General features: G+C 38.6%; 1 protein-coding gene and 1 long non-coding RNA gene across 15 annotated transcripts in view; one reads left to right on the top strand and one right to left on the bottom strand.

Annotated features, from left to right (window-relative positions):
- The window catches only part of Ndae1 (Na[+]-driven anion exchanger 1), a 52,667-nt gene that overhangs the window by 28,951 nt on the left and 5,415 nt on the right, over positions 1-18,301 (bottom strand). For 11 of the 14 annotated variants that reach the window (XR_011546779.1, XM_070667866.1, XM_070667865.1 and 8 more), the window contains exon 1: positions 2,631-3,027. Coding sequence is in view for 10 of the 14 variants with exons in the window: in XM_070667866.1 (XP_070523967.1) it covers positions 2,631-2,644 (14 nt within the window). In the remaining 4 variants the exon portion in view is untranslated. Of the gene's footprint in view, positions 1-2,602; positions 3,028-6,928; positions 7,017-10,204; positions 10,413-18,301 lie in introns of those variants that run through there. The other 3 variants (XM_070667854.1, XM_070667855.1, XM_070667856.1) reach the window with 3 other exon arrangements.
- Positions 3,134-3,795, top strand: LOC139109057 (uncharacterized). Its single transcript, XR_011546780.1, has 2 exons — positions 3,134-3,496; positions 3,588-3,795. It is a non-coding gene; the product is annotated as an uncharacterized lncRNA (long non-coding RNA).

The raw sequence follows: 18,301 nt of genomic DNA, 5'->3' as shown, positions 1-18,301 counted from the left end.
ATTTGCAGCGCAGTAATTGATCTCGAATGCGCTAAGAGAAAAATTATGCAATAGCTTTATCGGTACGACGGCGTGGAAGTATTGGAATATTTGTCGTAATTATAATTATTTATAAATAATATAACGAGCGTAAAAAATATCAATGGTAAAGAAATTAATTAAAAAAAATATATTTAACCGGAAAAGAAATGAATGAATTATTAAGTAATTGTTCATTCCTTTTCATGAAAACTATTGCAATAGCCGCTGCGTGTCAATGTGCTAATTGGTCGAATAATATTCTCATAAAAAAAGACTTAGAATAATAAACGAATTGCGATATATATTAATAGCATTATCTTATGCACACATGCGTTGTGATATTTATTTTTAAGACTGAGAATTCGAGCAGTAACCGCGCGAAAAGGCTAGAATGACGATAAAAGTAATCGGAGATGATATACGATGATATAAGGTAAGATTAATAGCCATGACTCACGATATGATAATTGCATCGTAATTATCACCCCGTAAATCAAGCGTTTAACCATCCAAACACAGTTTCATACGTTTGTAATTTAAATAACATTTAAAATTTAGATGGCATTCAGCGAGCCTCGTAAACTCAACAATAACGGTGGATTCAGCACTAAAAATCGGATACTCCCGATGATTTTTGTTAACGAGTTGTGAGAGACGAGTATAAATGACTTGATAAATTTGATTACAACTATTAATTATTACTAATTGACTACAAACCGAAGAATAATATTAATCACTGAGGAAACTAATGCATGCATATATGTATATTTGCTATTAATTATTTGTATAAATTTCTTTTTTTTTTTTGTAACTACGGTACCTTTACCGATAAAAAGTTTAATGACTTGAACGTCAAAGGTATATTAACGTGGCATCGTTACATAAGTCATTTACGGAAACCTGTCGAAAGTGATTTTATAAAACGGTACATGCAAGTAGATGGGGGAAAAAAATATTATTCGATCTTAAAAAGAAAGTTGCAGACCTGAAGATTCTCGTAAACGAGAGAGGAGCGCGCGGGGGAGAAAAAAAAGCAATCGATTATCACTCTAAATACCAATGAGACTTTTTACGCTCGTTTAAAGCAAAGGAGAGGTCAAAGGTCGATTGTCCCTGAATAAACTATTACTTTCTAACAACCTCATTCTTTTTCACCATGTCTGAAATAACTTTTAAACTACGTCAGTACGTAATTTCTGCGCTGAGTCATATTCGCTCTAATGATATAGTGAGAGATGTATACGTATATATTTAGAGGTTGCAGTTGTATCGCTCAACTGCATCTGCTATTGAGATTTGTTAAAATTTGCGTAAAACGGCGATCGATCGTTGACGCAAATAGGAAGATATTACTGTAATTCGTTTCCGCATATTTTCGACGTGTGATATATAATCGAGATAGTGGAAATGCAATCGCAATGTAAACCTGGGTATCGTACGCCGATTATCAATTTCATTTCAAGCAGATAGTTTTTTTCCAGGTTCGGTAGTTTGATAGCGATATAATCATTGTACATGGAATCGAGCGCATGCAAACGCTGATAAGAGAATTCACATGACGTTACTTGGGTCAAAGTGCGGGTCAGCACGTGATCACCAGCGAGATATTGTGAAATAATTATCCTTTTATGATTTTTATAAACGAGACAGCGCGCATACGTGCGCGGAAAAAAGCAGATTCGTTTGCGCGGCCGGCTATCTCTATTCACGTTTCATGTTGCAAGGTGAATCTAATTCAAGGATACCGCGTTGGAATTAAACGCGTTTCGTGCAATGCACAATGGTATGATTAGTAAAGTCAATTACAAGTCGGTCGGTCGACTATTTAATTTTTATCTATCAAACGTGTTTTATATGTCAATTTTATATTCAAATATCTGGCTCAAGTTTTTGTAAATTCTTTTACATTTTATACATATATATTTTTTTTTTTTTCGCGAGAAACTTTTCTGTGTAAAAGTGTCAGGAATTCTTAAAAGAAATCTTACTGGATATCAAAGCACACTATGAAATTGACTGGCATACTTAACACGTTATCGTCATCGATAGCGCATTTCTGCGTCTGTATTTTTACAGCGATCGTTCGAAAGCCGACGTCGAGAGTGCACCGAGAATCTTGAGGAAACAATTCGCGACCCTGTATAAATACGATAGAATGGTAAACGCAAAATTGTAACTGACGTTGTTGCCTCAGGTGCGAGAATCGATCAACCTAGCGCTTTCATCGAGATAGCGGTTCAAATACTTAATTCAGATAGTGTTATCATATAACGTGCTACTTTCATAACGATACACGACAACAACATTTGTCGCCAGATAAGAAAAAAAAAAAAAAATGATAATCGATTAGTACGCCTACGTATATTAATTTAATTATTTATTAACAAGTCTCACTAAAAAAAAAAAATATATAAATCAATAGCAACCAACCTTCGCGGTACTATCATCCAGTGTTCTTATTACTTTATCAGTTATCATATAAAAGAAATACGATATGATGTAGGGATAAAAAAAAAAAAAGAAAAGTTAATTGCAATTTCAAAATTAATTATAATTAAGAGTAATCAAAGGTAGATATTACCACGCGAGTATTATTTTAAAGATCCTACTTGTTCAGTTGCATCTTCTCAGAGCTCCACCGGTGGTTGCACCTGATGAAATTTGAGAGCAACTACGAGCACGGCAGAGAATGCACTTTTTTTTTTGGCTGCAATGTCAGACGATGGTCTTCATGTCGGAGTCGCCCCGCTTCATGAGTAAATACAGACGACACGCGCGTGGACAGACGAGAATGTGCATTCAATTATTTCTCTCTCTCTCTCTCTTTCTCCCTCTTTAACTCTTTATTCACATACATATGCACGCATATGCACACGTGGAAACGTTGCACTACGTACGTACGCACGTCTGCGCGCCGCGGTGTATGCCGGAGGACTGTTTACCATCGGCTGACAGCCAGATGATAGCTTCCGATCGCACTCTCCTCGGTGGTAGCGGCGATCAGCCTCCGGCGACCAGTCGGTGGCTAGCAGCAACGCGGAGACAGTCATCCGGTGACTCTGATAAGGAAACTCCGCCCAGATAGTGTCGTGATACGGCTCGCGGATCCGGTCAAGCTTCATCAAGGGAGGGGTATTTATTATGTCGTTTCGAAATCGGTGACGATGTGACAATCGTCGGGTAAACGATGCCGCCGGGTCATCCGGGACGACGACGGGGTCCGCGGCACCCGAAGAGCCCAGGGGCACCCAGTTCCCAGTACGTTCTACGCGATCATCCACGCGGACGAGCGTTAGGACGCGCGAATATCTTCAGCCAGTGAAGACGCCGGCCGGTTATAACCCCAGGCATCCTGAATTTCTCGGAGCGGCGCTTTATCCGATCGCCGAGCTGGATTCCCAATTAACGAAGTTGATTCCTCGACTCGATATCACGCGATACCGCACTACCGGCGCGGCATTAGCTGATGAAATATGTAATTAATGATAAAAACGCTATTATGTGACTAAAACTTGTAATTAAGAAAAGAAAAAAGAAATTATTTTCTCTTCTCGGTATTTCAATAGGATGATCTTGTTTCAATTATCGACGTGCCGATGCTAATGACGCAATACGAATATTATTTCATGATGTGTAAACATTTTCGATCGTTGCGACGTACCGAGCGTGGGTTTGACTCTTCAAATAAGATGGATCTATTTGGAAAACAGCGACTCTTGATAACCCATTGGCTTCTGCTTACTCCTCTTTCAATATTGCAAAGCTCTCTCTTTTTTTTTTTTTTTATTAAAATAAAAAGACGTTTATATAATTTTAAGCTGTTACAGCGTTACGTGCGGAGCGTACGTTGATTCGAATATAATTAATTCAACGTAAACAAAGCTTCTCGAGAGTGATGTAACGAGATAAGAGATAAAGGTAACGCGATAGAAATTGGCGATTGTAGATGAATTATTTATCGACGATAATGATATTTAGCGATAAATACGCGGGCAATAAAATGACTAATGGCTAATGACGCGGATAAAAAAAAAAATGATGTTGCTCTTCTTTCATGCGCATTAATGATGGTTCAAAGTGTAATCGGTAATCTTTAATATACGTCGTCGATTGCACCTGTTGCTTTGTGTCGTTGCGCACACATACTAAATACATATCTTTTATTATACAAAAAAATAAACGTCTAATACCACCGCATTGGAAATCATCGTACTACACCGTTGCGACAGTAGGTAGTTTCACGTACGGATACGAACGCGGGATTACCTTGCGGCGAACGCACACGTGGACGCAGCAATGACATTTACGACGCTGCGAAGAAGGGAAAGATTTGCATGCCGTGACTATTTGCGCGTTTACATCTTGCATTGTGCTTCTCTACCTGTAAAAATTACGTCTTCCAATAATAAGACTATATGCATTTGTCGACGGCGCACACCGGCGCCTCTTCACTTCTCGTTTTACTTTTATAATCCCGGTAAGTTAATAATTAAACACTATCGAAGCGAGTTAATATTTTATTAACTTTGCGCGTCGCGTTAAAAATTGGCTTCGACGTGAAATTTGGTTTTTCTGCCTGCGTGATGTGAATACGTTGACAGTAAAAGAAGTGTTTTTCTCTTTTTTTTTTTTTTTCTTTTTCTTAAATATGCGGGGAGTTAGTTGTTTGAAATAAATGTAACTTGTTAGGAAATAATTCTACGCAACAATCTTCGAACAACATTACTGATTCCGATGGAATCTTCGTTACTCGACACTTTGGCGTAAAGGAGTGACAAATAGCGCATACGTCATAAATAATTAATCACGCGAATGAATATTGCATACCGAGCATTTATGGTCATAGTCGCGTAAGAGTATACGATCGACTTGTTTAATCGCGCGCTTATACCTAGAAATCGTGAATCTCTACATATTCATGAGCTAAAATAACTCTAATAATCAAATTACTATTTAATGCCTGCATAATTAATCGCTATAAAAAAATAACGAAAAAAAAAGGAACGCTATAACTGATATTTAATAAACCAAAGAGAGCTTGTCATTAAAAAAAAAAATCTATTTAATTCCAAATTTTTCCTTTTTATTATGCAATTATATTATATAAATCTATAGATTTCTACAGCATGTGATTATTTTCGTGCGGTGATGAGCGGTGTAAACTGCTAAGAACCAGAGACAGCGAGTTGATATCAATTCGATAATAATGTAGGATTAATTAAGCCCAGTTGATTTCGCACGCAAGATAAAAAAAAAATTTTAAGCCTGGTACATTGCGTGTTATCGAGTTTTTCGTTATCAGGTATTCGCTAGAGAGAGAGAGAGGGAAAGTTGTGCTTCCTAATTGAAGAAACCATCTGTTATCACTATTGCAAAGCTTGATGAGAGACACGACACGCTGTCTAGCAGGGAATCTGAATGCCGTAAACTTTCGTATACATGCAGTATTGTCGCTGTTACACAATGTGTTCTACAGCCACTGCCCGTATTCTTACCACTATCAAATTTGTACAATAGGCGACTCGTCTTTCAATTTTTTTTTTTATTCGAAGAAACATGCTAGTTAAAAAAGATCGAAAGCAACTAAGAAGAAATATATAAAGCACTATCTCGTATTATTTGATAAAATTAATTTGATAAATTTAATTAAATATTTATTAAAGAATTTAGAAAGTTTTTTTTTCCATTTATCACAAAATTGAAATTTAATTAACGATCAATATCATCTTTCAAAAATTTTTATTTTCGTTAGTATTCCCAACAAGGCCTCTTAATGAAAGTTTTATCGAGTGAAACTATTCGAAAAAAAAAAAAAAAAAAAATTGAATTCGGTATTGAATTGAGACCGGTGACTTGGTACTTGGCTTTCGAAAGGCTTTCGATGTAAGTAAACTGCCTATAAACTTTCCATTTAAAGAAAATTAATTCATCTTTAAGCATCTCTATTCACCGTGGCGTGCGCAGTATGACGCGAGAAGTGAGTTTTCATCCTTTACAGCGCCCCTCGCGTTAAACTGTTCCTCAATTATCGTCTGTTTAGGCACCGTGAGCCTTTTTAGAGCCAATCAGTACGCACTAAAGACTCGTAAATAGTATCCTGTCACCGACGTCTCATCATTTTCCTCGTTATCACTCGGCCCGCCCTTGTTGTCTGATAAATTAGACAGCACAGTGCCAGCATACGTTAATCGTATATGAGCCCAATTTAACGTGTATCTCGTACGAGCGCGTGATGAGATGATAATGCCCGGTCCGTCATCCCCATCATAACGGCACCTAAGTCAATCAGTCAAAGCCGGTGGTATCTTTCGATAACCGGTATGTGACTCACAGTACGTGCCAGACAATTTCACATCGCGCAACGTCGTTGACTCGGAAACATTTCGCATATCAAATAATCGGGCGGGCGTAAATAATAATTCCTTCCTCGGCGCTCGAACGCGATAAGCGTTACCGCTTCAAATAATTTAATCTGTCTTCGTGCCGCGACGTTTGTTCAAAATACACAGATACGGTGCGGTTAATCGCAAGTGTCTGTCGCTCATCTGTTGCTTTACTTACGCAATGCAAATTTTGTGACGCGACGCTAACGGATTAAATGGTCCGCGACAATCGCGTACTTCATTCGGAATTTAAATCTCCCATCATCGTGTACACGTGCTCAAAATTTACGGACTCTAGTCTGGAAATATCTAGGCTCAGCGCAAACACGATGAGGAAAAAAAGATATTTTTTTTTTTTTGTTAAACGAACCGAGTCTTTCAATTAAATTCAGAATTAGTTAACGCAACGAAATTATTGTGTATTTAATCTTTACGTTATAAATATATTAAATTTCTTTTTTTTTTTTTTTTTTTTTTTTTTAACATTTTAGAAATATTAATTAAACAGTGATGTGTGCACTTACCTCCTGATTTACTAGCAGTCCTGATTACACCCCAATTGTAGCTTCTTTTCCCCTGGGTCGATCACGTTCTATCAAACGGCCCGCATGACTGCAAACAAGAGAAAGAAAAAGACGTCATACTTCGTACACGTGGTTAGAATCACTGGGATTGCAATCGACAACGGAAGTCTCAATGTTTTCTAATTAAAGCACCTTTTCACGGTTTTCTCGCGAGCAACAGTTCTCAGATTTCATGTTGGAAAAAGATTAGAAAGGTCGGAGAGCGCGTGTTCCTCGTTTCACGAAGCGAACTTGCCTCGTTATTTTCTTAAATGAAAGAGGGAGAGAAAAAAAAGGGGGACAAAAAGCGAGTGGATTAAGTATTGAATTATTTACAGTGTTGCAGTGCCTGGAGCACTTTCATCCACGTGGAATTACGCGGAAAAACTTTTCTCGAGCCAGGTTGAAAAGAACCGAAGACCACAATTCGATTTGAAATTGTCTTCTGCTCGATTAGGTTTTAGCGCGATATTAATTTTATAAGAAGATAAACGTGGGACGATCGCGAAAAGGATTTTATCGGCGGCTGACTTTCACGGGCGAGGTCGATAACGATCTCTTGGGAGAAAAAAAAAAAAAAAAAAAAGACACGGGAAGTTTTGAATAAAATTAAAGGATGGTCGCTTTAAGCGTGCGAGCCGTCGATTCGTCAGAGTTTATTGTCGCGTCGCCTTGACCTGGCCGGCAGCGAATTGCACGGATAAATGCTGCCTATAAAAAGCCTTCGTTACAAATTCATGCAACCTTCGCTACCTGCGCCCTATCGCTCGCAATTGCGACACCGCCACGAGCGGAACGATCGAACGCGAACCGCCCTTCGCCCTGTCACCAAGTACAACAATGACTTTCGCCTCGGCGTCTATCTAAGGCCACTTGCGATGCAAACTGATAGTCAGGAAGTGCCGTTGGTTCGCCCTAGAAACTCGACTCAATTCCGACGTGCTATAAGCGCACTTTGCAAATACAAGAAGAACAATCAGCATTCATACAGAATATATTCCCGTGTAAATTCCCTGGGAATTTTATATCCATTTTATCCAGCGACGGTGAATCGCTAATTTCTAATTGACAAAAAAAAGTTCTTTTTTTTTTGCTGAAAGTAACGCGTCGAACGAAATCTGACGGAAAGATTAAAACGACGCTTAAAGCGTGTCTATGTGATAAGTAAAACAAGTCTCATTGTGTCGAGTTCAGCGGCACTTATCGCCAGGAAAGAGTTTAGTGCACTCGCAATAAAAGTCGCGTGTACAGCTGTTGCAAGCTAAAACGTAACAGCCGCAAAGATATAATACAATGCGGGATATTATTTTTTACGCCCGGCCGCGTGACAGATTGGCAAAATGCGGCATCAATAAAGATACGTCTGCAGGAAATATTTTTAAGACGTTAAATGGCAGCAGCGGACAAAGATATCGAATATCGAATATCGATGATACGTATGTGTGCACGCTGAGAAGCAGATATGGCATTTGCCGTCGCCTCTTAGTGTGCACGAAGCCGTCGTCGCTCCGACAAACGCAATATCTGTCCCTCAGTGTACATATACGTTGTTACGATGTATATTTCATAACGATACTTTATTTCCTATTCCTGAATTGTTCTCGTAGTGTACATATCCGTGTTACTGTTCATTTTTCTCTTAAAACATAGAAATAAAAATTGAAAAAAAAAAAAAAAGAAAAAAAAGACCCTTAAGAAAGAAACGTTAAGCTCTGAATATGTAATGTAAGTATATTTCGTTATTATCATAAATTTTCTTTTTCCATCATGTATTCTTTATCTAATTTTACCGCTCGTCCGTGGTAAAGAATCTCGGGAGATTTTTATCTTAAAATTTTCTTTAATTCTCATGACTAGAGAAATTATAACCGTTTCCGAGATACTCTGTGAAATTTTGATTGCTCGACGAGAGATAAAGTTGCACGGAACATTTTGTTAAAATCTTTTCACACGTTAAAATAATACTTTCGTTCCTACACTTATACTTGTCAGCGACATTAAAAATATCCAGCCTCGTTATAATATTCTTTGAAACATTGTTAGTGTCGTGCACGTGTCATGTACTTAAAAACAAGACGCAACACGTGAAAAAAAAAAAAAAAATTTTGACAGAAAAGAAAGTATAAATCGTTTTTCTTTTTTTAATCCTACGTTGGTCTCGTCGCGTCAAAGTAAAAGCAAAGTTTAAAATTAAATTAAACTTTTGATACCTTTTAAATAAACGATTATACTTTATAAACAGCAGCATCAGATTTATTAACATAACGGATACTATTAAAGCACTCGCAGCCTAACAATTGTGAAGATCGTGAATTTTACTTTTGTGTCGGAATCAATTATGCAACGATAAATGAAAGAGAGAGAACACCAAATCGTAAGGAAAATCAATAATGCGGAGCACCACATCTAAAAAGCGTGATAATTTTCTCCTACCAAAAAAAAAGATATTTATTCTTATTAAGAAATCATAGTGATACACACGTATTTTACTGGGAGGTTTATTTTTTAACTCACTTTACTTATTTTACGTAAAACATTTAGAAACATATATTACCTAAAACATCGAGAGAGTGAGAGAGAAAGAGAGAGAGAGATTGCAAGCACACACAATTTTTTAATTAAATAAGTAAAATAAAAATAAACGTGTAGCATGTGTTAAATTAATACGTTTAAATAATTACAAGAAGAAACTGTAATTAAGGGAAGGTATATCTCACAACTAAGGAAAGTAAAGACCAATTTCTTGTTGACTCTCAACTATGCTATAAGAAAAGCAAAGTAAAATATCTCCGAAGAAAGATATCTCCAAGTGAAATGCAACGAAATAAAGCGACTTTTGCATTTTTAACGAGACAGCGAACTAATACAATTTCGTATCCAATGAACCGTTAATAAACTATTGAATAAAGTTGTCGGAAATATACGAATCTTCCTTCACTTCTTTCTACATCGTAATACCAGCTGCAACATGCAGACGTAAAAATTGCTTTTCCATAACTTGACCGAATATAAAAAGCAAATCTAAGCAACACAAGTAAACACATTCACAGAACTGCAGGAAAAAAAAAAATAGAAATAAAATTTACAGCGTGTCTAAAAAAAGAGAGACAGATACAGAGAGAGGAAAAAAAAAGAAAAAAGAAAAGAAAAGAAAGAAAAAGAAAAAAAAAAGGAAGAAGCGGGACCAGAGCACACGCGAGCTTTTTTCCACACGAAAGCGAGCAAATCGAAGAGTACCTCTCGTGTATACCCGGATGTATCACGGTACGAAGATGAGAGAAAAGTGCATCGGGCGGGAGCGGGGGGCGGGTAAGGCACGTCGCGCACGAGATCTAACGGCCCTTCTTTCGCGGGTGGCAGGTGACTCGCATCCTCCCGCGAGGTGAGGACGAAGGAGAACGCCGGCGAACAACGGCGGCGTTTCCCGTGCCAACCCTCGGGGCCTCTGCACGAAGGGATCGACGGTGGAGAGCGTGCGGCGCGTGTCCGCGGCGCGAGAGTACTGCTTCGCGCAAAAGGTGGAGGCGCCTGCACGCTCTTTGGTATTGATCCACGTGGATGGGACTCCTCCTCGTTCGTTCGACCAGCCCCGCCGTCTCCTGGCGTTAGCGTCCATCGGCAATCTACCGCGTTCAAAGTACCCATCCGCGATTTGTCATCACGCCTGCATCGATCTATCCGCGGCGATTTCCGCGGCAGATCGATACCCGCGAGGGGTGAAAGTAAACGTTTCGGTAAATCCGCGACGGGCGACGATTACGACCTAGGCCGCGAATTAGCAATACTGGCAGTTGTACGAACATTTAAAATGCAAATGCGACCTTCCACGCGCGTAGCGCGAAAATAGGATGCACGAGAAAGAAAATTGGACACTTCGTAAGAACGGATAGACGAGTCGTTGTCTGTTTATCGCTCGGTTGTAATTACGTTTTTCTTTGCGGGTCTATAATTGGTATTTGTAGCGTCTAAATTATAGTTTTGTCGAAAAGTGTTTTAGACCGGTATCCAATTTATGAAAGAATTAAGCGGATTATTGTCAAAAATTTTACTTGTTTTTCGCAAACACGTGTATCCTTTTATTATCCATTTATACTATGAAATATTCAGAACGAACGGTATGGACAGATACTATCTTCAAAGTCTACATTCTGGGGGTGGCTCGATAGGGATGCTGGGCTGGGTGGAAGGATGTCTGAAGGTCGTTCATTGCCCTCAAAGAGTACGAACTACCGACTAAAGGCTAATTGTGTTAAATTCTTGCGTTGGAGTTTGATTTAATAGATACACTTTAGATGTATTACTTTGCGAGCGAATTAAAGGAGATAGAAATACAGATAGATACATTAACAAACTATAAAAATTAATTTTACTTATTACAACAAATAAGAAAGAAAAAAAAATTAATAATTAAATTCTATTTTAATTTATCGGTTAATATTAATTTAATTAGTTTAATTAAAACGTTAAAAATTTTTATTGTCTTATATGAACAGTATATAATACTGGTTATATCTTAGATAATAATTTCAGCTATCTGCAGGTACAATAAATAATAATTCACACTAAACTTATTAAAAGCTACAAAATTCGAGGTGGAATAAATAGATCTAATTTTCGTATTGTTGGATCGCAAGATATACGTCCTACCTTCGCGCGTTTGGGTCGATTGGTAATTTTATGATCTAACTTCTCTAATCCTAGTAACGAACAAAGTAAACAAAGTTATCTTTGATGAAGCAGTTCTATATCCTGCAGAAAAATACGTCATACATCTAGCGCGACGTAAGACACGAAACTTCGAGCTGCTTTTAAAAGTTAGAGTTAGTTTTATGGAAAATAAAAGAAAAAAAAGAAAATTTTTTTTTCCACCTAACATCATTCGTCAGTAAATTTTATTTATCGTAGATTCGCGAGTGACCCTCGTCGCAAATCCTCTCCGTCATAAAACTGCACTCGGCAGATTTGTTCTCATCGAACCGCCGTCGTTGCATCTACAAATTCCGAAAGTGGAACACAGTTTCATGGGCAATTTGAGTCAAACCAATTTTCTGCAATATACTGATAAAATTGATTGCTAAATAACTGACATATTGCTAACATGTCACTCGTCGGACTGTGATTGACGTCGGCGATATTCTTTGATTTTATACACACGTCCTGCGAGATAGACACGAAAGTTCAGTTGCTTTAAATATATTATTTGCATACAATTTATGTATAAAATTGTGAAATCTCATATCTGCACGGCAGGTAAAAATATATAATATCTGGACTTAATATAATCTTCTTAAATTTATAATATAAAGTTTAATAAATAAGTAAAATTTGACGTATGACCGACAGTCAAGTCTTCCCAACTTTTTCCAAAGATAAAGAATTTCTGTCGAAATTTTCTCTTATCATTATAACTGCATGTTGGTAACATGTTCGTTTCAGAGCTCTCGAGACATCGATATAATAGATTTCTGTGCAATAACGTTGTTTACTTATTGTGAATACTATTTGCCTTGATATTACATATTCTTACATCAATTAATAATTATTCTTCATTTATTACTAAATGTAATCATTAATTCGAATCTTTTACCTTTTATCATGACCATAGTTTCATTCTAAATACAGTTTCGCGTGTTGAATCATGAATATCTCCAGCAGATGGCGTATATATTCACAGAAGAGGCCAAAAGACTAATTATTACAGTAATTAACCTAATTTAACAACTAAATTATAATAAAAAAATTTTTTATTAATTTTGTAATCTATCATTAAATAATATTAAAATGTCTCACACTTTAGAAAAATTCTTTTCATAAAATAGAAATGAAAGAGAAGCTGAAGATTATTATACTTATCGTTTAATACGTATAGTTTAATTTAAACATAATTATAAATTAATTAACAGGCTAAAAAAAAAATATATATATAGTATATGTAAAAATAATTAATATCTTGCAACGTACCTACATCTTAGACAGTTTATATAATGTTCTACTTTAAAGTACTGGTATTTTAACAAAGTAATCGCGTGTCATCCCGCAGGACACACTTGACTTGACGAGCGTCACAATAGATTAAGCGCCGTCTTCGTACCAAAGATCAGTATCCTCGAAAATTGGCTAAAGCCGTTAAGCTGTTAAGCGCGCATTCTTTCCGACAGGTCTAAGGGCTCGATCATCTCACCATCTTAAGAAAACAATCGTACGGGGCACCTCGCCTCGTAACCCGGCGCGGGAAAAAATCCCGGCGAAAATTGAAGGGCAATGAATGAAGGGGCCTCCTAAACCGAGGATGGTTATGAACTTGAAAAAATAATACGGAAGCGAGCCGCGGGGACAGCACCGGCCTTCGACGTGACGATGAGAAAAAAATCAGATAAGGAAGCGTGGCTCTTCCACTGACATTTCCTTTGTTTAAGAATCGAGATAAGGCCCGGGCAAGGTCCGCGCCGAAGGTTCTATGTTTGAGCATAGGCAGGAACAAACCCGGCGCACCTCCTTTCCTCTCACTCTCGAGTCAAATATTATCGGGTGCGCGTATATGTATGTATTTATCCGCATAGTTTACCCCGGACACCTGCCTGCAACCTTACAGATCAGCACCTCGACACATCCGTCTGACTGACACCCGAGTTCTTCTTCATCGATAGACTTTTACGTTAGATAAATAAATAATAATCCTCGGATTGACGGACGTTAATTTTAAGTGCCAGCGCATGGTACCTTTTTTTTTCTCTTTTTAATAGTCATTTATCTAATCTCTTCTAGCGGATCATTAATTTGTTCCGATAATGTAGCATTGATTTATACCAAGACTCGTAAAGCAAAAGGATAAACTGCATAAAAGTAAGAGGAAAATTTATTTCGATTTTAAATGCGTATTAAAAAAAAAAGAAAAAATTTGGGAGACCTAATAAAAGACGTGTGTGGTATGTACACAGGAAACGAGTATAATTTTGAGATAATTTTTCCACGATGCAAAATCCGGGCTTGAAGAAGATTGAGCATATAGGGAATAGATATTTTTCGTGAAAATCGATGTCTTCGTGTCGACAGGTCCCATGTTTGCAGTGCACTTGTGACGGTACGAGCTTGAAGCTAGCTCGAATGACATCGATGGGCACTATAGCATAGTTTTTCCCGGCCGCATTGCTAGCAAATATTTGTTGGAAGGTGAAAGAGTCCTCTTTAAATTCCACTGGGCAATCGGCGCCTGAACGTTCAAAATAATCTTGGAGTTTAAAGCTCCTTTAAGATCAACAAAGATCATAACGAGATGATCCCTTAACGGTACGCCTAGCTGTTTTTCCCGTATTACCTAAGAATGACGACGGTTTATGGATGCACTAAAGTGATTTCGCACATAAAATAGAAATATAAATTACGGTTACACGAACATCACTATTTATTACCAAGATACGTTAAATTAAAGCACGATATCCCGCGACAATCAAAATTGTGGTAATATTTATATTAATATTTTATATAATTTTTTTAATTCCCAATAAAAATATATATTTATTAAAAGAGAAAGTATTTTTTTTTCTTTCGTAAATTATAATGCTACATTTTAAATGTAATTTTATTTAAAATTTAATTTAGGCAGATAAACGAAGAATAATTAATACAATATTTAACAAAATCGTAATAATTATTAAATTATAAAAGTGACGTTTTCGAAATCGTGCTACGCGGACAGGTAATTCACAAATTATACGTGTCGTTCTAACATTTCGAGAATGGCCCCCCCTTTTTTTTTCTTTTTATTTTTATTGCAGGCTAACGGCAATCGAGAGCTCGAGTTTCATTCCCAAGACCGTGCACGCTCGTGCTGCGCAGGATTAAGCAATCACATGGACTGATGGTACCTTGATAGCGATGCTAATGTCGGGTCGAAAGGGCCTAGCACGCGTTTATGGCCTTTTCGTTTGCTTAGGCAAATCGAAGACATTCGCGGTCGAAGAGCGAGTATATGTATCTTCGGTGTTGAAAGCCATCAGGCCGCAATAAAAAAAAAAAAAAAGAAAAAGAAAAAAAAAGAGAACTATCACAGTGGCATTCGGACATCAAAGCTTATTCATAAAAAAAAAGCGCGTTTTTCCCCTAATGGAAACACGTAGTTATGACTAAATACCAGAAGAACATCTGGTACATGTAGAACGGTTTGGGTTGTTCACGGGTTTATTCATAAGAATGACCGTAAGATGCCGTTTCAGAATCAGTGGGCTGTTAGAAAGTCGAAGGTTTCGATGATCGATGACGGTGCGCGCCTTCATGTGGTAATCGTAGTATTATACGACACATGAAACGAGGAAAACGACGTGCGCCGGAGCCATACGAATCAATCTCACGCTCTCTTAGTTAATCGGGGGGAGAGGGGGATTCACATCACGTTAGACGATTATAAAATTGTCATAACATCTTGATCGCTTAATCGCCGAACCGACTGGATCGATTGGTCATTCAAACTTTCCGAAAGGTCCCACGTGTCGATTCATCTTTCCCTGCGAACTACGAGACTGCAATTCTTTACGATCTTGTACCCTAACAACTTGTACCTCGGAATAATTTGATTATATCTTGTAAATTAAATCATAGAATCTCCTTTGTGTTTCTTTTTTTTTTTTTTTTTTATTTAACTTGTATTCGATTATTCACGTCTTTTAATCAAAATAAATTATTACAAAAATTAAAATCTCATCATCGAGCATTAAATTACATTTATGTATATTAAATTTTGTAGTATAAGATATACGTCTGGACATTCAGAACAGATTGATCGTGAGTGTGCGTCCCGCTTTCTCTCTCCTCGAAAATCCAATATCAATGACAAGCCAGCGTGCAAGAGGCGATATGTGTCGAGACCCATTGCAAATTACAGTCGCAGAAAAAAAAAGAAAAAAGAAAAAGAAAAAGAAAGAGATTATTCCGCAGGCACTAATACAGACGGTACAATATAGAGTATATAAGAGCGGGACGGCGCAAAAACGTCTAGCACGCGGGAGAAAAGATCGCCGAGCGATTGGGGAATCATCTCCGTCGCGCCCCGTGGCAAAACGCGCGTCCGTGTTCCATTATCGCCTAATTGGATGAAGATGCACATCCCTTTGTCCCTGCCGGACAAGGCACAAGTCCCGAATCCCGGCCCCCGCTTATGCAGTGACGGGCATTAGCGCGATCCCAGGAGGCAACCGCAGGTCGCGTTTAATTGTTTTGCCCCGAGATAATTGGGGGGGAGGGAGCGCCCTTGCCGATTGGTCGTTACGATGACTTAAGCTTTCGCGGCGGCTAAGTGCCCCATTGTTGCACGACATCATCGGGATGACGCCGACCCGAGTGAGGGTACCTCTTAAGTAAAAGTTAATCGCTAACAATCCACACCGCCCTTTGCTTGCACCCGTTCCCTCCCCTCCCCTCCCGGCTTCGTTTCATCATTCCCCATTTGTACTAATATGCCGCAGATACCGCGGCATGTCTATGGAGGTTTCTCACGATACCTTGGTATTCTTTCAGGGATAGCGGTCGACGAACGCCCGACAATGGAGATTAGTCACGGTGTGGACATCGGGATCAATGCTTTCTCCGAAAGCTGACAATATAACGACGTTATTATTTTCTTCTTTTCTTTTTTTTTTTTTTAAACTGGATAATACAAATCTCTTAGCGTTTCATAAGCTACCCACCCGATCTTATTATACGTTCTTTAATAAATTCGTAAGCGAGCTGTATGGAGCGAAAATTTGCCCGTGCAAATATTCGAAATAATAGAATTCAAGTGTTCGCATTGTAATTTTTGTCCCCGAATATATCTCTTTTATTAACGTTTAATTTGTCGAAAAAAAAAAAAATTATGTTAATAATCGACGGATTTAAGAAGGATATAAAGAAGATAGGCAGAAAATTCAAATAAAGCAAAGAGGTTGCACCTGAAGGATCACCGTTCAAGTCAAAAAAAGGAAATACCTAAGAACTAAGCTTGTAGACGCATTGGAAAAGCATTGATGTGAGCATCGATGCGGCTCGTCACGAAAGTGGCCTCCTCGACTCCGCTCGAGGGTTCGCACAACTCGCTCGAGGGGGCTTCAATGCGGCTTACGTCCAGCCCGAGTTGTTTAAGCGGTTGTACAAATAGAATACAAAGCGCCGTGCAAACAACCGGCTAAAAGGTTTGAGTTGTAACGCGCTTGAACGCACTTCATGCAGGCAAACAGATATATCGGGACTGTCGCCGATCTGCAGGCGTCTTGATCCCCGAACCGGCCGCCATTTTAATGTACCTGCTACTATAAAACCCTCTTTCTGCTCTTACGCGCCGTTAAACACCTGCAATGTAACGCCCGCAAAACTTTCTGTAATCCATATTTCGAGAAAAGCCGGGCATGGTTTCATATTAGATTAATATGTTTCATAACGTAAGGCGGATAATCCAATAAAAGATATTTCTTTCTCTAATTTTGCAAATTAATAAATAACTAATTATGTATTTATTACAATATAATATTTTAATTTTTTTTTAAATATCGATACGTAGAAAATCACCGGCAATGTGAACAGATATATTTTAATCTCTTCTCAAACGTCTTGTTCTTTATTTCATTCTCACCATGCCCGTTCGCTTTCCTCTCGCGAATAAAAAAAATACGAGCTTTCCGGCGACTAGCCCTAAGTATTTTCAGCGTAATCTTTTGAGAAGTGGAACGATCCCTTCAGGACGCGGGGTATTAAATCAGCAGCCGATTGAAAATAAGCTCGAAACGGGAAGTGGACTTGGCGACAAATCGCGTATACGGGGCGAAAGAGTTGAAAATTCCCCGAGTGTTTTTCAATTAATATAAGAAACCCGTCCGAATAATCGCGCCCGGGGAGTCAGAGGGAACTCGCCGGAGGGCGGAGGAGCCGGTGGACAAGAGGTCCGGAGGATTTACCTGCGCGCGTAGGTAAGCCGGGAGGGCCCTCTCGGGGCCGAGCCGGAGCGGACAGGTAGGTGGATAGGAGAACGACGGGCACGATCACTAAATTAAGCCGGATTAGCCTAATCTGGCCCCGCGGATCGTTAATTAATGAGGCTATTAGTCAGCAGCGTTGACTATTAATTTCGACCGATAGTCATGCCACGGCGATACGTTATGGCAATATCGTGTATTTGTCACTATCGTCCGGCTCACAAATTGGTTACAGCGCATCTGGAATGTCGTGCTCCTCCTCGTGTGTTTGTCCTCTCCTCGTTTTACCTCTGCCCGCCCTCGCCCACCCTCTCTACCGTCCCTCCACGGTAGGTGCTTCTCTTCTCCCCGCGATCGGCCGTCTCTTTTATCTATCTGTCTCACTTCCTTTCAT

Source organism: Cardiocondyla obscurior, linkage group LG16 (assembly GCF_019399895.1).
Source record: "Cardiocondyla obscurior isolate alpha-2009 linkage group LG16, Cobs3.1, whole genome shotgun sequence".
NCBI classification, from domain to species: Eukaryota; Metazoa; Arthropoda; class Insecta; order Hymenoptera; family Formicidae; genus Cardiocondyla; species Cardiocondyla obscurior.
This window is presented reverse-complemented; position numbering and strand designations above follow the sequence as displayed.